General features: G+C 36.6%; 4 protein-coding genes across 5 annotated transcripts in view; 2 read left to right on the top strand and 2 right to left on the bottom strand.

The window, feature by feature from the left end:
* The window catches only part of LOC111440847 (nucleolar protein 10), a 10,030-nt gene extending 1,881 nt beyond the window's left edge, over positions 1-8,149 (bottom strand). The window contains exons 1-13 of the mRNA XM_023077666.1: positions 7,867-8,149; positions 6,714-6,812; positions 6,516-6,607; positions 5,453-5,553; positions 4,169-4,259; positions 3,152-3,210; positions 2,903-3,026; positions 2,529-2,597; positions 1,499-1,551; positions 1,314-1,422; positions 795-965; positions 549-707; positions 202-294 (exon numbers count right to left, since the gene is read on the bottom strand). Coding sequence (XP_022933434.1) covers positions 202-294; positions 549-707; positions 795-965; positions 1,314-1,422; positions 1,499-1,551; positions 2,529-2,597; positions 2,903-3,026; positions 3,152-3,210; positions 4,169-4,259; positions 5,453-5,553; positions 6,516-6,607; positions 6,714-6,812; positions 7,867-7,999 — 1,353 coding nt within the window. The 5' untranslated portion in view covers positions 8,000-8,149. The remainder of the gene's footprint in view (positions 1-201; positions 295-548; positions 708-794; positions 966-1,313; positions 1,423-1,498; positions 1,552-2,528; positions 2,598-2,902; positions 3,027-3,151; positions 3,211-4,168; positions 4,260-5,452; positions 5,554-6,515; positions 6,608-6,713; positions 6,813-7,866) is intronic.
* An 836-nt stretch (positions 8,150-8,985) lies between these two features.
* LOC111440896 (cytochrome P450 94A1-like) lies at positions 8,986-10,744 on the bottom strand. The gene is made up of 2 exons (XM_023077728.1): positions 10,004-10,744; positions 8,986-9,929 (listed from the first exon to the last, which is right to left on the bottom strand). The coding sequence occupies exons 1-2, from the start codon at positions 10,666-10,668 to the stop codon at positions 9,068-9,070; spliced, it is 1,527 nt and encodes a 508-aa protein (XP_022933496.1). The 5' UTR covers positions 10,669-10,744; the 3' UTR covers positions 8,986-9,067.
* Positions 10,745-14,778: 4,034 nt separating this feature from the next.
* Positions 14,779-16,559, top strand: LOC111440914 (WAT1-related protein At5g07050-like). The gene is made up of 5 exons (XM_023077748.1): positions 14,779-15,019; positions 15,103-15,165; positions 15,248-15,785; positions 15,861-16,012; positions 16,093-16,559. The coding sequence occupies exons 1-5, from the start codon at positions 14,817-14,819 to the stop codon at positions 16,316-16,318; spliced, it is 1,182 nt and encodes a 393-aa protein (XP_022933516.1). The 5' UTR covers positions 14,779-14,816; the 3' UTR covers positions 16,319-16,559.
* A 593-nt stretch (positions 16,560-17,152) lies between these two features.
* LOC111440856 (protein kinase and PP2C-like domain-containing protein) overlaps positions 17,153-17,604 on the top strand; it is a 10,868-nt gene continuing 10,416 nt past the window's right edge. For both annotated transcript variants that reach the window (XM_023077678.1, XM_023077687.1), the window contains exons 1-2: positions 17,153-17,329; positions 17,406-17,523. In XM_023077678.1, the coding sequence (XP_022933446.1) occupies positions 17,215-17,329; positions 17,406-17,523 (233 nt within the window). In that variant the 5' untranslated portion in view covers positions 17,153-17,214. The remainder of the gene's footprint in view (positions 17,330-17,405; positions 17,524-17,604) is intronic.

The following is a 17,604-nucleotide window of genomic DNA, read 5'->3' as shown; positions in this document are numbered from 1 at the left end:
CCCCTAAAAAAAAAAAAAAAAAAAAAAGATAGAAAACTCATTCACACATAAAGCAGATTTATTATTAGAGTATAATTATTTGGAAAGAACTCTCCAACAGACCGCATGGAAGTTTGTCATAAATTCTTCGGTAATATAAACCTATTGATTAAAACTGAGGTAATCAAATATTATAAACTTCTGGGACTAAAAATGGTTTACCGTAATTCGGTTGGCACGCTCCTCATCTAGTTTCTCTTTTTTCCTTTGTTCTATGTAAGCATCATATGCAAAAGGATCCGCCAGTGATTTTGCCTGCAAAGTCACAAGCATACATAACAAAAAGTAACTAGCTCAGCACTTCGAATATTCTCAATCAACATGATACAAAAATTTCTCAGGGTACTGTAATTCGGTAACCCCACGATCTATCAAAATTAAGCAACATTTCTCATGTATTTAATACTCAGGTAGTTAATACTATGTCATACTCTAAAGAAAACCATAAATTTACTCCTAAGCAGATAAAACAATAAATTTAACCGCTATGCTACAAACCATAAAATTACCTTTTTATACAAGCGATAATCAATAAAGAAACCATGAAGGTAAGCTCTTAGCAGATTAGTCCCAATCAGGTTTGTCAAATTTAGCCTCTCAAGTTCTTCTTTTGTCAAGAACTTGAAATCATCATATATAGTTGTTTCTGCACCCTCCTCCAACTCCTCCTACGTTAAGACAAATAAAGTATTAGCATTACTAATCCGAGATCCCAAACAAAGGAATACAAAAGAGAATAAGTTCCAAAAGCTCACCGTCAAATTCTCCAAATAAGAGCACCACTTTGGTGCAGGTCCCAGCGCAGGCAGAAAGTAAGAAGGTATTTGACTTGAATTCAAAGCTAGTAGCATCAATCCACTGTCCTTGAATACACATGTATCATTTATTGGACCAAGCGTGGGCTCAATGCTGGTCATTCCTTCTCCCTAAAACACATTATTTTCATAATTGAAAGAAGATATCAGGAATTTTGGTTTGTCTACCAATGACTGAATACAAGTTTTGCTATTAATCAAAAGAAAATGAGAAACAGAACATGTGGTTTAATAACAAAAGAACAGTTAACAAATAAAGCCTTTAATTAACAAATTAAAATAATTCTCAAAAATTCAGAATACATATAATGTTTAATACACAGCAATCTACCATTGTAATGTCAAAGACATACCATTGACTTTAGTAAAAAGAGATTTACACCTAGCTAAATGCATGTTGCTCGAAGTTTTATTTTTGTCTTTTAATAAACTGTAAAAACAGAGGTAGAGATTTCTTACAGTATCTGGGTCCCAAATCCTAACAATGTGCTTGTCAGTGGTAATCATTTTTGGTTTTTCAGAATTAAGAGTGCTATGCCACTTAATGTTCAGAATTGGACTGTCGTACCTGCAAAATAATCATATTACTTTTCAGTACGTGATGGTTAAAACTCTCTAAATTTAATGAAAGAAGGTAAACTCACATGTGATCTTTGATTCTTATAGGATCTGATGAACGCAAATCGTATATCAAAATCTGCATGTGATGTGATCATATCAATCAGGTCAAAATATAAATAAAAATTGATATCCGAAGATACAGGAAATTATGGAACTGCAGTACTTCTCAAAAACCGTGGTAGAAAAACTTGGACATGATCAGGAGCAGTAAAACTTTTGGAGATACATTTTGCAGTTTTTGAGGAAGTGTTTCCTTTTCTGACTGCTAGGTGGTGTTTCTCTAAGTAGAGGCACTTGTAACTATTCTCCTTTTTTCTATTCAAATCCATTGGGGAGGTTTTTGTGTTCACTTTAACTATGGGATGGTTGGATTCCTTATCCTTATTTAAATGAGATTCATCACGATTAGGGTAGAAGTTAGAAATATTACCAAGATATTAAGGGTTTGTTAGTCATTGAACAAGGAGTTTGTGGGTAGGAATTGGTTATGATTTATTAAATACACGCAAATGAAGGAGATGAAGGAAGGAATAGTTTTAATTGTTTTTTAGTTGGCTTAGGCATGAGTGTGCTGATGATGAAAGTTTCATGTGTAGCGTTACTTATTTCCTAATCCTGTTACAGGCCCCAAAAGGATGGGCAAAAACAAACAGTAAGAAGAAGGTAGCCAACAAAAACTTATGCACTTCTGCATCCATAATACATCAATAAGAAAAAAGAGAACCAGTAGTGAATGTGTTCCCGGTGGGGCGGCTATCGTCAGTGTTCTAGTACAAATCATATCTCTATCTTTTTCAAAGCACGTCAAGACCAAAACAAAATGTAATAATCACAGTGCTTGAATTTTCTTTAACTGAAAAGAGGGCCGGGGGTAGCGCATTCTTTTTTGGGCCCTATGTGTAGGCTATTTACAAAAAGTGGAAAGCTCCAACCAGAGTCTGCCATCACCGTTGTTAATTTAGATTTTCATCCTTGATGCAATCATTCAATATTCAGGAAATTCATATAGATTTCAATTCCAAGAACACCACAACTAAGGAGATGAAGCTTTACCTTTCCTGAGCTACTGCCGACGGCCATTTGGAATCCACCAATATCATCAAATGCTAATGCAGTAACCTCCTGCATCACAAAAATATAATATTCAGTATTTTGTTGATTAAACGTTTCACTTCTGCACGAGATCTCATTGAAACCTTGAGAGTTTACAATTGGGCCATAAATTAGTATTTAAATAAAAGCCATTGCAACAAAACACTGAAGCCTAACTAAAAAAAAGAATAAAACTGTCATTTAAAAACATAAGTAACCATCAAGATGCTTCCCGTCACGTTGATATGTATGTAATTATTCACAATGGATCGAACACTCGTTGTTGGCATACTACCCAGAACAAGATTTTACCATAGGTCAACAAGGAGAATTACCTGGTCCTTATCTCCTGCAGGTGCAATAGCATCAATTCTTCCAATTGAAGATAACTTCGTTCTGGTGTCAAAACATTCTACAGCTCCATCTACACCCCCACAAGCAACTATCCCATGAAGCTTGCTACAATTGTTGAACATACTTTTAACTTGGATAAAATATATGAAACTACGTGATTCACTACTCAATAAAGAAAATCAATCAATTGACACGAGAAGAGTATGATAACAAGAATGAGATTAACTGACCTTCGAGAAACAACATTTATTGCTGGGGATTCTGTGTTGAGAGGTGGAAGAAACCGCCCCTACAACAAACAAAAATGGTCATTTCTAGACTTAAATGTAAAACTATCATAAATTTAACTTCCAAGCTCACATAACAACATTCTTGGAAAACCACAAATCATAATAAATTCAGAAAGTCATTGCACATGACACATTAGCTTTTAATCAATCGATATACAAAATGTGCAAACACAAAAGACCATTGGAGTTTCAGCACACAAGAAGTTGGGCTGGACCTTTACTTCTATTTACCCTTATTGTAAACAGTTATAGTTGGCTTTTCATTCATACATATTACAATTCTCAGTTAAACTCTCTTTGGGTTTTCCCTTTTTTCTTTCTTTCACTTACCTTTTCTGTGCTTAGAATCATAGATATTTCTTCATTTTAAGGCTGTATTCTTCTTTCGAAAAGATAAATGAAAAGGACTCCAAAAAAATGGAGACTTATGAATGGCCAATAACACAATAAAAGCTAATTTAAAGTTCGATGAACACAACAGCAAACACATTGCCATATTTGAAGTTATATAAAAATATAGAACCAATAACAAAATGTTTGCATGTGACCCTATGTAGTGATTGTTTGCTTCGTTTTATCTTTTTAAAATTTGAAGTTGCATTTGTTTTTATGAATACTATTAGCATTTCATAGGGGAAAAAGATCAAGCATTCCTAAATAAGATACCTTCGAATATTTATATATGCATAGAACCTTTTTTCTAAAAAGAATACAATCTGACAACAGACTATCTAAGTTCGATTAAGCCATGCATTCATTATTTCTCCAAAGCTGCCAAAGAACCTCTCAACAAAGTGTCACTTAACTCGTAAGTTGCATACCGTTATTCCTCTTTGCAAGAACATTATGTCAGAAACATTTCATGGAATTTTCTTATGTATCCTAGTGTAATTTAGTAGAAAATTTAACGAAGTTGAGTCTGCAATGACTTAAAAAAGACAAGAAAAAAACTAAAACCTGCTGCAAACTGATTCTGTACACATCTGGAGAGGATGCAGCACAAAGCAAGTCAGCAGACCAGTTGTCATATTCAATATTCCTTCCCATCCTGTTGATGGCATAGATACAAAAAAATATTAGAGTTTACTCGTTCATAAACCACAAGAAAAATGAAACCATAAAACTAGAGCAAGATCAATTTGTAGCCATATCTCAAATCTGTCTGTCTTTCTTTAAATAAGAAGCTATTTTATTGATGAAATAATTTTACAAGGCAAGCTGACAAAATCAAAGGGATAAAATGGAAATCAAAGAAAGATCAAGATTTCAAATATACTCATCCAAGGAAGACCACGAGGAAGCTACAAAAACTAGCCTTTCATGAGTTATAAATATTTTATCAAGATTTAGTTCCGCAACTAAATGGCATGAAGAATTCCACCCTCACTAAGCAAGAAGAGATAGTGAAGACTATCAATCCCAAGCCATCCGTATCCAAGGAGAAAAATGAAAATCTTCTAAATGACTAGGTAAGCCTTGCCGCACTCCAGAGAAGGTCTCTCACATTTAAAAATAAAAAATAAAAAATAAAAAAAAGATCGACCTTGCTAGAGATTCTAAAAGTTGAGAGACGTCACTTGAGGCGATTGGAAAGGAAAAACTAAATAAGAGCCCAAATTCAAAAGTTCAAGAAGTCTTGAGTTTTTTCAAGCATTCTGCCATTTGCTTCATTAAATGACTTTTCAATAGTTTAAATGCCTATCAATACTCCAAGACTTGGTGAATAGACGCTCCTTTTGTGGCAGCTTGCTGGTCTCTAAACTCTATGGCATTTTTGGCATAGCTGGTATCATTTCTAAGACAGCCATGAAACAGCTTCAATCCACAACTAATCTCAGGCTCTCCCTTCAGCTAATGCGATAATGCTCACCTTTGAAGCATGGGATTCTACATGAATTAGAGGATATTCCAAGGGATTGAAACTTTTCTAGATGGATTTCGGACCTAGTTAGATTTCTACTTTAGAATGGACTCGGTCCCTGATCAAGCCATGCTTCTTATTCATAAAAGGAATAGTTACAACCTCAAGATGGAGTTGCGATCACAAGAAATTCTTTGGCAATCACAGTGTTCGTTTAATTAATGATCATTTGGAGGCTTACATGTGCTAGCTATTTTGGTAAGCGTTTAGTCTTCTGTACCCATTTGTGCTCTTTGTAAATAGTATTCTCTTATTGATAAAATAAACCCGTAACATGATCAGAGCTAATTTACAACAAAATTGGGTGGGGGGGAATTAACCTTGGTATCCGCAAAGTGTGATGTTTTCCATATTTAGCATGGAGAACAATAGAACGATCAGCACACATAAATGCCAACTTTGAGTAGTCATCATCCAGTATCTATATAGGAGAGAGGAAAAAACACATTAAATTCGGTTAATATTGCAAAATTCTGAAGGAAAAAAACTATCCGCAAAATCAATGCCTCATCAAATATTAAACCTGTCTTCCATTCCCACCTTCAAATCCATTCCAAAAAGGGGAAACATGTGTGCAACAGATAAGAAGAATAATTGGCACAAGGAAAATAAAATAATAGCACGGAAGAACAATTACGCAAATTTTTTAAAATTATTTTAGGGGGCCCTCTTAATTTGTTCTTTCATTAAAGTCCATAGAAACTTTTGTTTATATTATATACATAATGTCAAACGGAAATTAACCTTTTTAAAAAAAAATATATCAACCACTATGCATCTGATCATGCCAAACGGTTTGAAATCAGAGATATCCAAGGCAAACTGAGATTTCAGCCTAAAAGAACCCCTTAGTTTTGTCTATGAGGAATCGATGTCCATCTCAAGAGTAATACAACTCCATATAAAGTTACACTACAAGAGTATTAGTTACAGGCATTTTGTAAAAATGCAAATACTAATTTATTGCTTTCCTTCCATACAGCATAAATTCTACTCAATTCATCGCACGCACTCTTCACATGCATAATAATACTTTTTAATAAGAAACCACACACAGGAATAATATTTTACGACTAAGATTTGACAAGAAGATGACTAGACAATTAGATGTTAGCCTAGTCCAAGTACATGTTAAAGCCTAAAAACACGTCTGTTTTTAGCAATTCATTGTCCTATGCTCAAAAAATGATATTTGGACATACAAGAGTTTATATTGCATAAAGGTCATATCATTTAAAATAAAAATAAGCTCCCTACTTATCAGGAAGAACAGATATGCTTCTGTTTCTAATTCTGAATAAAAATTTAACCAACTCCATGCAATCTTAAAGAATACAACACACCTTTCCAACCCAACTCAGAGCTCTCCAGCATAAAATTTACCTGGAAGTCGATTATCTCTGAATCAAAATGTCTTTTGAACTTCAATGAAAGTTCCCTCAGTTCATATACTTTAACTTGCGGTGGATAGATACCTATTTACAGCAATACATAAGTAACAATAGATACTACAAAAAATCAGTATTTCTTATGAATCTTCTTACTGATTACTGATGCTAATTTTAGCTTGCCTAAAATCACCTGATGCTATAAGAAACTCTCCGTCGGGGGTTGCTTTTATTTTGCTTGATGCAATGTCAAACCTCAAATCCTGGATCAAGTCCACCCTTGACGTGTAATCTGACACATCAACGAACAAAATTACAAACAAGAATGGATGATAGAAAATATAAAAATAATCAATTGTTTTTACAGGACGGCAATGTTGCAGATGAACGCTGGGAGGAAGAAAGGTTTTATAATGAAATTATTGGTAAAACCTAAGTAAATAGTGCAGAAATCACGTTACATGAGCAACAAACATTATAAGTAGAGTATTTACTCAAAGCAAGAAACCACAGAACCAGCACACCAGTACCAAAAAGAACAAGAAAGCAATAACCGAGATCACAAAGATTCCTGCTTGTTCAATTCCCAAAACGGGAAATTGTCCGTTGATCACAAAGCAGCCAATCCACCATGCCAGTAAACAGGATGGAAGAACACAGTTGTTACAACATAAGAGCAAGATGCAATTTGATGGCAGAACCCAATAATGCTTTGAGGGAACAAGGAAAACCTTGGCTACCATTATAGAGAAAAACTACATTCTCGGTTTCCATGTAATCTACATACTTGGGCAAATTGCATATGCATATATAAAAGGTTGTTTGATAACAGCAGAACAATGTAAAAACAAGGGTGGAAAGAGCAACAATAAAGATTCAGAAAATATTCTTTTTAACATAATGTAGCGAGGAGGAATCCCATAATTTAACCCTAGCTACGGAAAGAAAAAACCGATAACTAAACACCAATAAACACTTCAAAGATGGGAGGAACCGGAAGAAAAGATAGATACCGTAAGAGCATTTACTGGCCAACTAGATAATGGTCAAACCCGATTCAAGAACAAGGAAGTGTTACACTGTGCATTATAGAATCGTCACTATTTCCCTCTTATTAGATCAATAAGCATTCATTTATCAAGCATATTTTCATCGAACATTAGTTTGTTTCTTCTCTTTATTTTTAAACAAGAAACAAAACTTCATTGATAATATGAGCTTCCCTAAAGCAAATAATCGAATAGAGGCTAATAAAACGAGTTTCGAGTTAGAAGTTCAATAAACGAAGTTTTGTACTAAGACGAGAATAACAAATTGAACTGGGGAAGGGAAAACTAGTTAACAACCCTTGTCTTTGCGCAGAGCTCGCAGCTTCTTGGGATTGATCCAAGTAGCAAGAGAGCGTTGTTGGGATGCTACAGTGTAGAGCTTAACCCCATTAATGGAGGTGGACTTGAGGTTTCCTCCTTCGTACGCCATTGAAGATTGGTTTAGGGAAATTGCTGTTGCTATAAGCCACGGAGGCAGAGCAGAACCAGGTGAGGGCGGCGGCGGGTATCGTGGTGGTAAATGGAAGGGATGCGAGAACGGTACCTAAACTAGAAAAGGGAAGAGTTCAATGAAAACCTTAAACAAATAAATTGAAAGAAAAAAAAAATTATATATATCTTTTTTTTTTCTTTTTTTTTTGTAAATTATTGAAATTCGACTGGTTTAATATATATTATATTTTCGCTAAATTAATTTAAAAAATGCATTAAATAATATTCTTAAATTTAAAAATATACTCAGCATTTCAAAAATACCATATATTAATACTCATAAACTTTTTCTAAAGACTTCAAAAATACCTTTGAAATCTTTTAAAAACTTTATATATATATATATATAAATTTTTTGTTATCACTTATATATAATTCAAAAATACTCATGAACTTTTTGAAATAATTATAGATATCCTTGGTTAATGTATTAATAATTTTTTGGGAACTCTTATTATAAAGTTAAAAGAGATTGATATTACTTTTAAAATTTTATGAATTGTATTTATAGTAAAAATATTTTTTAAAAAATAAATTAAATGATATTTTGTGAACAAAATACTCCCATTTGAGTTTTTTTTTTTTTTAAGTTTAAATATATTAATGAAAATTTTAAAATTTTAAAAGTATTTTTAGGATAATATAAAATTTAGAGATATTTTGAAATACATGAGTGCAACATTTAAAACTAATTTTTCCCAAAAAAATAAAAAATAAAAAATTAAGTGTTTAACTTAATTCCTCTAAAATTTTCACAATACATACAAATGACAAAATTACCCATCGTGTTCTTCTAATTAAACAAATGTCAAACGTAATTTACACCCATAATAAAGCACTAAAAATTTTAGGACGTAGAACTCCAATCACGCCCTAAATATATATTATTATTTATTTGGTCTAATAATTTTGCAATATAAAAAGTATATAATAAAAATTTGATTTTTTAAAATTCTATTTTAAGAAAGCCACAGGGCCCACAAGGCAGGTCCATGAACTGTGAAGCTCAAATGGCCAAACTGGGGTCTCTCCTTTTGAGCACCACAGGACACCCATTCTCCATCCTCAGCGTCAGCGACAACAAATACTTTGGACTCTTCTCCTTCTCCGCCATCCCCACCTCAAACCTCTCTATCACCGCCGCAGCTATGGACTTCATCTGAATATAAGCCATCTCCTTCCCCAAGCACATCCTCGGACCCGCGTGAAACACCGGGAACCGAAACGGGCTCTCCGCCCTACACACCCCATTCTCCACCCACCTCTCCGGCAAGAACTCCCCGCAATTCTCCCCCCAAATCCTCTCCATTCTCCCCATTGCATATGTGTGGTACGTCACGAACCACTCCCTCCCAACCAACGTCCCGTCCGGTAAAACGTCCTCGTTCCGGCACGCTTTCGTGTCCACCGGCACCGGCGGGTACAGCCGCAGAGTCTCCGAAAGTGCTGCTTGTAGATAGTGCATATCTCGGAGCTCCTCGAAGCTGTACTCTGCTCCGAGTTTCTTGCCGGTTCTTGAGCGGATTGTTTCCAGCTCTTTGAGGATTTTTTGTGTGATGTTTGGTCGGGAGGATAGGATCCAGAAGAACCATGTTAGAGCAGAGGAGGTGGTGTCTCGGCCGGCGAGGATGAAGCTTATGATTATGTCTCGGAGGAATTCAGGGGAGTTGTTTTCTTGGCTTCCCATAAACCGGGAGAGTAAATCTTGGTCGTTTTTTACATGCGTTGTCTTCTTCTCTTCCATTCTTGAGCGTATGATGTCCTCAGCAAATTTGTGAACTCTGGCTATGGATTTCTTCAGGGTTCTCTCTGATCCCATATTCAAAAATTTCTTCACTTTGTACAAACCCGGCAAAGCATACATAAATCTGCTTTTGCCAACAAAAGAAATTATATTTATTTTGTGTTTCATTTAATCAAGGAGAGAAATGAAGGGAAGAACCTGCCAGAGCTGAGAGTGGCGGCGTCCTCGAAAGCGCGCATGAAATCGGCGCCGGAAGTGCCATCGCCGCCGAGACAACAGGGGTCGAAATTAAAAGCCAATTTACAAACATTATCAAACGCAAATCGCTCCAAAACGTCCTGCAGATCCAAAATCCGTTCCGTTTCAGAAGCCTTTCCCAAAATAGGCAACAGCCTCGTCTGAATCTCAACCGTGACATTTTCCATAACGAAATTCCTCAGCGATTTGGTGTTGAACTCATAACTCGCCGTCTTCCTCTGAACTTTCCAAATTTCTCCGTCGGAGTTGAAAATTCCGCGTCCCAGAAAATCCTCCAAAAGCGAAATGAAGCGTTTTCCTTTAGGGTAATTCTCGAACTGGGTCTTCAGTATGTGCTCCACCACAAGTGGGTTTGCGGTGATTACGCCGTGAACCTTCCCCGGACGACGGAAGACCGCCGTGTTGGTCTGGCAGTTGCTGAGAACCTCCGTCGACCAGTCAAGAAAACGGTGTCGGTTTAACAAGAAGAGCGGCAAGGTTCCCACTATGGGGAAGTGTTTGAAACCTTGGTTGGATTTGGATTTCTTTGGTGAAGCGAAGAGAAGAAGGTAAAGGCAAAGGGATAGAAAGGTAAGGAAAAGGAAGGCTGTTGCAGAGATGTCCATTGAAAGCGGCGGAGGAGTACGGGAGAGCTTTTCTTCGTTTCTCTTTATCCTTTTGAGTCAATTTTTTTAAAAGATAGGATGGGGCGCTACGATCCAAAGAAATGATCGATGGTTGATTATTCACCGAAAAATATTCTGAATTTATTTTTACTTTTTACGTATTTTTATTTATAATTTTGTGGTTAATCTTCATGTTAATTATGTTGATTAGTTTAGAGTTTTAATTATGATGTACATGCCACTAAATTAGTATTAGTTTAATTTGGAATTTGAATCAATTATTTACTTCAGATAATAAAAAACAATATTATTATTTTGTTTCTTTGTACATATGGGCCTTAAATTAAAATGATCGGGCCTTACATTAAAATCACTAAACTAAGGTGTGCGATTAATCAATCCATGATTAATCCAAGAACAAGGCCTCCCAACTCCTTCTAAGTGATCACTCTCCTAACCTCAAATGACCCATTTTAAACGACAAACAATTTGGCAATTTGCTGGTAACTCAGTTGCTACTCATTAGAGATCCTCGTTGTTAACTCGTTGCTACTCGCGAGAGAGTAGAAACGACAGTCCACTCCTCAGCGTACTTGGAGGCATAGATATGGAGGGAACTCTTGGTGGCCCAAATCAACATTTTCCAATCTCATTGAGAAATATGAAAACTCTAAGTTAAAAATACTACAAATAGGCTATTATGATGGCTCGAGAAAGAGAATTAAAGCTAACCTGACTCTAGTAGTTAATTTAAGCATCAAACATGTATGATGGATGCCTGGTATCTAATCTGGTTTTCCGCGTCATCTCTTTTCTCAAAATACAAATTTAGGAGTGTGGTAATGTGAAACAGCGAAGTCCGGATATAAAAAGAATATAGTGGCCGGCTAGGTACATGGAAAGAGAAGAATAAGTAATGATTACATCACACAATTTTGGATAAAAGCAAATCAGGTGGGACGCCAAGAATCGACATCGTTTGTCGCCTACTCAGACGTGGGTTGGTGAAAAAATTACCAAGATTTCTTCTCCTTCGTATCCAAAAACCAAACAATAAGAGAGCAAAAACAAAGCGAAATTGGGAATGGAGCTTAAGTTTGTCGCTACCCCAAATGCTAAAAGCTGGCAGTTTTGTTTAATCAACTTTAGTGGTAGTAGTGGCTCCGAGTAAGCCCATTTTTTAAGCATATCAACGTGGTCCTTTTGAAAAGCTCTTGGTTCTTTTGGAAAGGAATTAACTGGGTGGGAAGGATAGTGGATGCCAGTATTGTTTTCATCCTATGTTAAATCAATCGAGGACCATAATTTATGTGTAAACTATACCATAAACTATTCATGAATAATAATTTATGGCAATTTGAGACATCTTTCTCGAGCTTGATTCATGTCTTTGAGATATTGTACAAGGAAATGAAGCAAACTTTGGCAGCATTTGGGTTATGTTCATCCATCACAATTGTGGTTTACTTTACAGCCAAGTAGTGAAAACCCATAAAGGAGATACCACACTCATATTAAAAGCGAGGCCTAACTCCACTTTCACAAACTAACCCATACAAGAAAGAATAATAATAATGAATCCAAAAAGACATATACCTGGTTTTTAACCTACCTTTCTTATGATGGCGATGATTCTTGTTGTGTTTAAAGAGAAAAAAATGTTAGGAATCACAACTATCCACAGTGATACGGTATTGTTGACTTACTTTACTTTGGACTTCTTCGAAATGCCTCATATCCCCTTAATTAAGTAACGTGGGAGGAGCGTACATGTTTACTTAGCAAGTTGAACCTGGAGGAGAATGATGTTATTACAGACATCAAAAACCCTGAGTTGAAGCCAACGTATGGTTGTTTCAAGTGGAATCTTACAGACCCTTCTGTCCAAGAAAACCAACAACTCTAATGATTGTTCCAACATACTCGTGGATTGCTGCCTCAACATATGGTCTTCTCTTATGGGTTCCCATTACACAACTGTTTTCATGTCTTCTCTCACTCCCAACATGTCTATTTAGCCAATTGTTGGTGGTCAGTTAATTGGTTCGATTTAAGAGGATGATCCGCTACATTGAAACTGGGACATGGTCCAGACATGTACGAGAGACACCATTGAAACTGGGACATGGTCCAGACATGTACGAGAGACACCGACAAAGAATGGACAGGCTAGTAGCGCGCATGGAGGTAGAAGGCAGAAGGGGTTGAATGTAAAGTGCATGAATTTGGGAAGTTGAGTAGTAGCTGAGTCACGTCAGCACAACATCCACAACTTTTGGGTGCAAAAACCAAGATGAGTAGTAGCAGATATATGTTAGTGTTGTTTGAGTGCAGATTGTTGTAATTGGAAAGACAAGGCAACGTCATCGCCATTGGGAGCTGATTAGATTTCCATTTCTTCTCATTATTTTCCATTCCATTCCATTGGGTGCTCCACTCACCATTCGAACCTGATGCTGATGCTGAAGCTGATTAACTTGCTTTTGTTGGATTGTTGTAAATTTAGTCATTTCTTTTACATTATATTGTCTTAACAACAAGATTTTAATATCAAACTTACCAAATCCTTAGGCTTCTTCCCACCGTTGTTTTTGTTTTCCTTTCATTTTGCTTAAAGCTTTGTCCAAACATATTACTTACAACATATAATATGTCCCAAACATATTGGAAACTGACAACACTTATCTAAACGATCAAACTTCAAAGTCTTTCCAACACTTATCTTAAATCATCAAACTTCAAAACCCTAACCCGAGGTACCCATTTAAAGGTCTAATTTTTTTCTTAGGATTTCGTACTACTTTTTGTTGTCCTTATCATCCTTTCTTACCACAATCTCCCAAACTCTTTAGGTTTACCAATTTCATTAGTGTGAGATCCCAAATCGGTTGGGGAAGGACGTGGAAACTTCTCCCTAACAGACGTGTTTTAAAAACGTCAAGGGAAACCCCAAAAGAAAAAGTCCAAAAAATACAATATTTACTAATGGTGGGTCTAGATTGTTACAGTTAGTGAGTAGTTAGTGAGTAATAAGAGAACAAAAATCTTCAATAGGAAAAATGATTAACTAACTCTTTCCTTAGAATGGTTCTTCTTATTGTCAGTTTCAATATAATAAACGCCAATTATCTTTAGTTATTGCAACGTCGGAATAAAATAATGGTACATGAATGAATTGATAAGACTCATCCCAAAGACATTAAGTACGTTTAAAAGGTACTATCTACACCAATACATCCTGATTTCCGTTTTGAATCGCACCCATATTAGGCAATGATCACTGGGATGTGGGCGTGTGCACCTGCAATGCAAGGGTGGTGCCAAAGGCTCCAAACTGGTTCACTTCAACGAATCTGAGTGTTGGTGTGGGTGCCAGATTCTACCAATTGGCTCAAAACCTAAACCAAATCATCCCACCACCACCCATTCCTTCATCTTTCTATGCCCTCACTCAATATCTATATATCTTAAAACAAAGAAGGTGACGACGCAGCAACAGTGGATCCCACCATATATATACATATATTTTATATCTAAAGCATGTTATCCACCTCACTTCTTCTATGGATATCTACCTATCTTTTTTTAATATACAATTACATTCGTATTATATATTACGTGCACCTCATGATACCAGACTCATAACTTAAGTCCTACCTACGTGTCACAACCATATTCATGGATAGGGTCGAGTTGGATTGGAACGAAAAAAATTTCAATTACTTTTCTTCTCTTGAGTTCTAATACGTCAGAGAAAATGAACTTCCAATCTTTGGTTACGCAACGCATCAAATAAAAAAATATTTATTCATTTTGTTTCCTTACTTTTTTAAAAATAAATATATGTGGCCAAGTGTTAACATAAATGAAAGGATCTAGATGGGATAGTATGATTGTTTGAGTGGTTGCTTACATGAGCATATTCTTATTTATATTGGATTTTAATAAATAAATGAACCAATAATGTCATGTGTTAAATATCCCACTATTCATATATTTGCATCAGCAAATATTTAATTTATTCTTCAGAAAATAAATAAAAAAAGCTCCCATGAAGTGGCCTATAAATATGGAGTCTTGCAGGCCATTTTCTCTTAAGAAACACACTAACATACATCTTCCTCTTCTTCTCTTTTAGCATAACAGTAATGGGATTCATAGAATGCCTTGGCCGCTTCTTTCAAAATGCAAGGCCTTACATCGCAGTCATCTCCCTCCAATTCGGCTACGCCGGGATGAACATCATCTCCGTCGTCTCCCTCAACCGTGGTATGAGCCATTACGTCCTCGTCGTCTACCGCCACGCCTTTGCCACCGCTGTCATGGCTCCTTTTGCTCTCGTTCTCGAGAGGTACATATCTTTGAGATTCATTCTTGCTTATATAACAATTCTCATTTCTTACTCACCTAGTACTGTACTATTCATGTTTGTAGGAAAGTAAGACCCAAGATTACATGGAAGATTTTCATTCAGATGTTTGTTCTCGCTCTTCTTGGGTTAGTATATCAAAACTCGATAGTTTTTCCAAACACCCATTAATCCGATCTTTCGTATATTTCATAACGTCGATCTCAACAGGCCACTGATCGATCAGAATTTCTACTACGTCGGGCTGAAAATGACATCCCCAACGTACTCGTGTGCCATAAGCAACATGCTTCCTTCGATGACATTCATCATGGCAGTCCTTTGCAGGATGGAGAAGCTGGACTTGAGGAAAGTGAGATGCCAAGCCAAGTTGTTTGGAACAATAGTGACGGTGATGGGAGCCATGTTGATGACATTTTACAAAGGAAGTGTCATCAACTTCTTCTGGACCGAGCAAGCCCACCACCCGAACTCACCACCGACAGCGGATACGGCTGCGCTCAACCACCACCACGACGGAGAGTTCATCAAAGGCTCAATTTTGCTCATCATAGCCACTCTAGCTTGGGCGGGGTTCTTCATTCTCCAAGTCATAACCTTGAGAAAATACACCGCCCATCTTTCTCTCACCACCATGGTTTGCTTTTTGGGAACCCTTCAGGCCATTGTTGTCACCCTCGCTATGGAACACCGCCCCTCCGCCTGGGCCATCGGCTGGGACATGAACCTTCTCGCCGCCGCTTATGCGGTAAAATCTCTCTCTCTTACACGGTAAAAATTTGCGTGATTTTCATGTGATTCATGTTTTTGAATGTGAATGCAGGGCGTTGTGGCATCTGGGTTGGCGTATTATGTGCAAGGCTTGGTTATGAAGACAAGAGGGCCAGTTTTTGTTACAGCTTTTAGCCCTTTGTTGATGGTGATTGTTGCTTTCATGGGCTCTCTCATCTTGGCTGAGAAGATTTACGTTGGAGGGTAAAGTCATTCTGTTTTTTTCTCTCTCAAAAAGTTACTTTTTCACTCAAAATTTTCACCCTAAAGATTAATAATTTCAGGATAATTGGAGCAGTGGTGATTGTAGTGGGGCTGTACTCAGTTTTGTGGGGGAAGTACAAGGAAGGCAAAGAGAAGGAAGTGGGAGAGGGTGTTGAAGAAGCAGTGAAAGGCGGTGAATTGCCTGTAACAAATGAAGGCATTGTTCAAAAGAACTACGAGGGTTTGGGCATTAGCATGCCTGCACCTGTCATGGTCGAGAAGCTTCAAGCCGCTAACGAAGCATAACTGAGGAATGGGCATGGAAAATGGAGGAGAAGAAGAGAACCGATTCGAGCCCTCCTTTTTTGCTTTTTTTTTTTTTCTTTTTAATTTTTTTTTTTATAGGTAATGAGTGAGTGAGATCGTGCCAATAATTATGGGACAAAAAACATGGAAGAAACGCTGACGTCCGATGTAGAATCCACTAAGGTTGTCTTTCAGTGGCAGACTCCAAGACGTCGCCAAATAACATTCTCTTTCATTCTAATAATAATAATATTATTATTATTAATCAAACTCACCTACGCCATCTCGTTAGGCAAAGAGCCATCGCAGCCCAACCCTTGGAACATACTACAATCCTATATGGCAAAGAGCTATCTTTGGGGAAGATCAGCCTGTTATTCACATAGTAACTTTTATTCGTTCAACGACGGCCTTCTACATGGCATTGTCAAATCAATAAGGTCGACTTTTGTCCATTTTTTATATTACCTTATAAAATTAAGATTAATTTAAATTTATCAACCCAATAAGATACTATATTTTCGACTCACATTGAGTTTCTTCCTATGCGGGCATGAAGAACCAGGAACAACAAAATCCTCACACTTACGAAAAATACACTATTTATTAGCATAAGAACGAAAAACAAAGGCAAGATATTTAAAATATTTTATATATTAATTTCTGTCTCTAGAAAATGCTTAGAAAGTATTCCAAATATCTGAAAATCATTAGAATATTATAAATACGAGAGGGGAAATGTGAGTGTAATAGTCTTCCTTATTTAACAAAACAATTAAAAATATTTTTGAATGAATAAATAAATACTTGAAATAAACACATCAAAAGGTTTGACGAAGGGATGAATAATGCTATAAAATGAGGCTTTCCTCAAATTTTCTCCCCTGAAAACGGAGATGGGGTTGCAAATTGGGGATCCAAATACGTGCATCAGGGGCTGCTGCTCCAGCAAATCCATTCCTCTTCATCTTCCACCTTCCGCATTTTCGCTCCTCTCCCCAATTGCCCGAGGTAACCTCTGAATCGTCATCCTTTTCATTCACTCAACGCCTTGTTGACAGATTGGATTCATGTAATGGTCACGCAGGGGCGGAGAGCACTGTGTATGAAGGAAGGTTGGATGGTAAACGAGTTGCTGTAAAGAAGCCCATCTTGTCTACTTCCGACGACTTGGACAAGTTTCATAGGGAGCTTCAGATACTATGGTCAGTCCCCCTTTCTCTCTCTCGCTCTGTTTATATTCAATGGAACCTTTTTTTTTTTTTTTTTTTTTTTTTTTTTTTTTT

This window comes from Cucurbita moschata, unplaced genomic scaffold, assembly GCF_002738365.1.
Source record: "Cucurbita moschata cultivar Rifu unplaced genomic scaffold, Cmos_1.0 Cmo_Scf00001, whole genome shotgun sequence".
NCBI classification, from domain to species: domain Eukaryota; kingdom Viridiplantae; phylum Streptophyta; class Magnoliopsida; order Cucurbitales; family Cucurbitaceae; genus Cucurbita; species Cucurbita moschata.
Note: the sequence above shows the minus strand (reverse complement) of the source record. Positions and strands in the feature narration are given on the sequence as shown.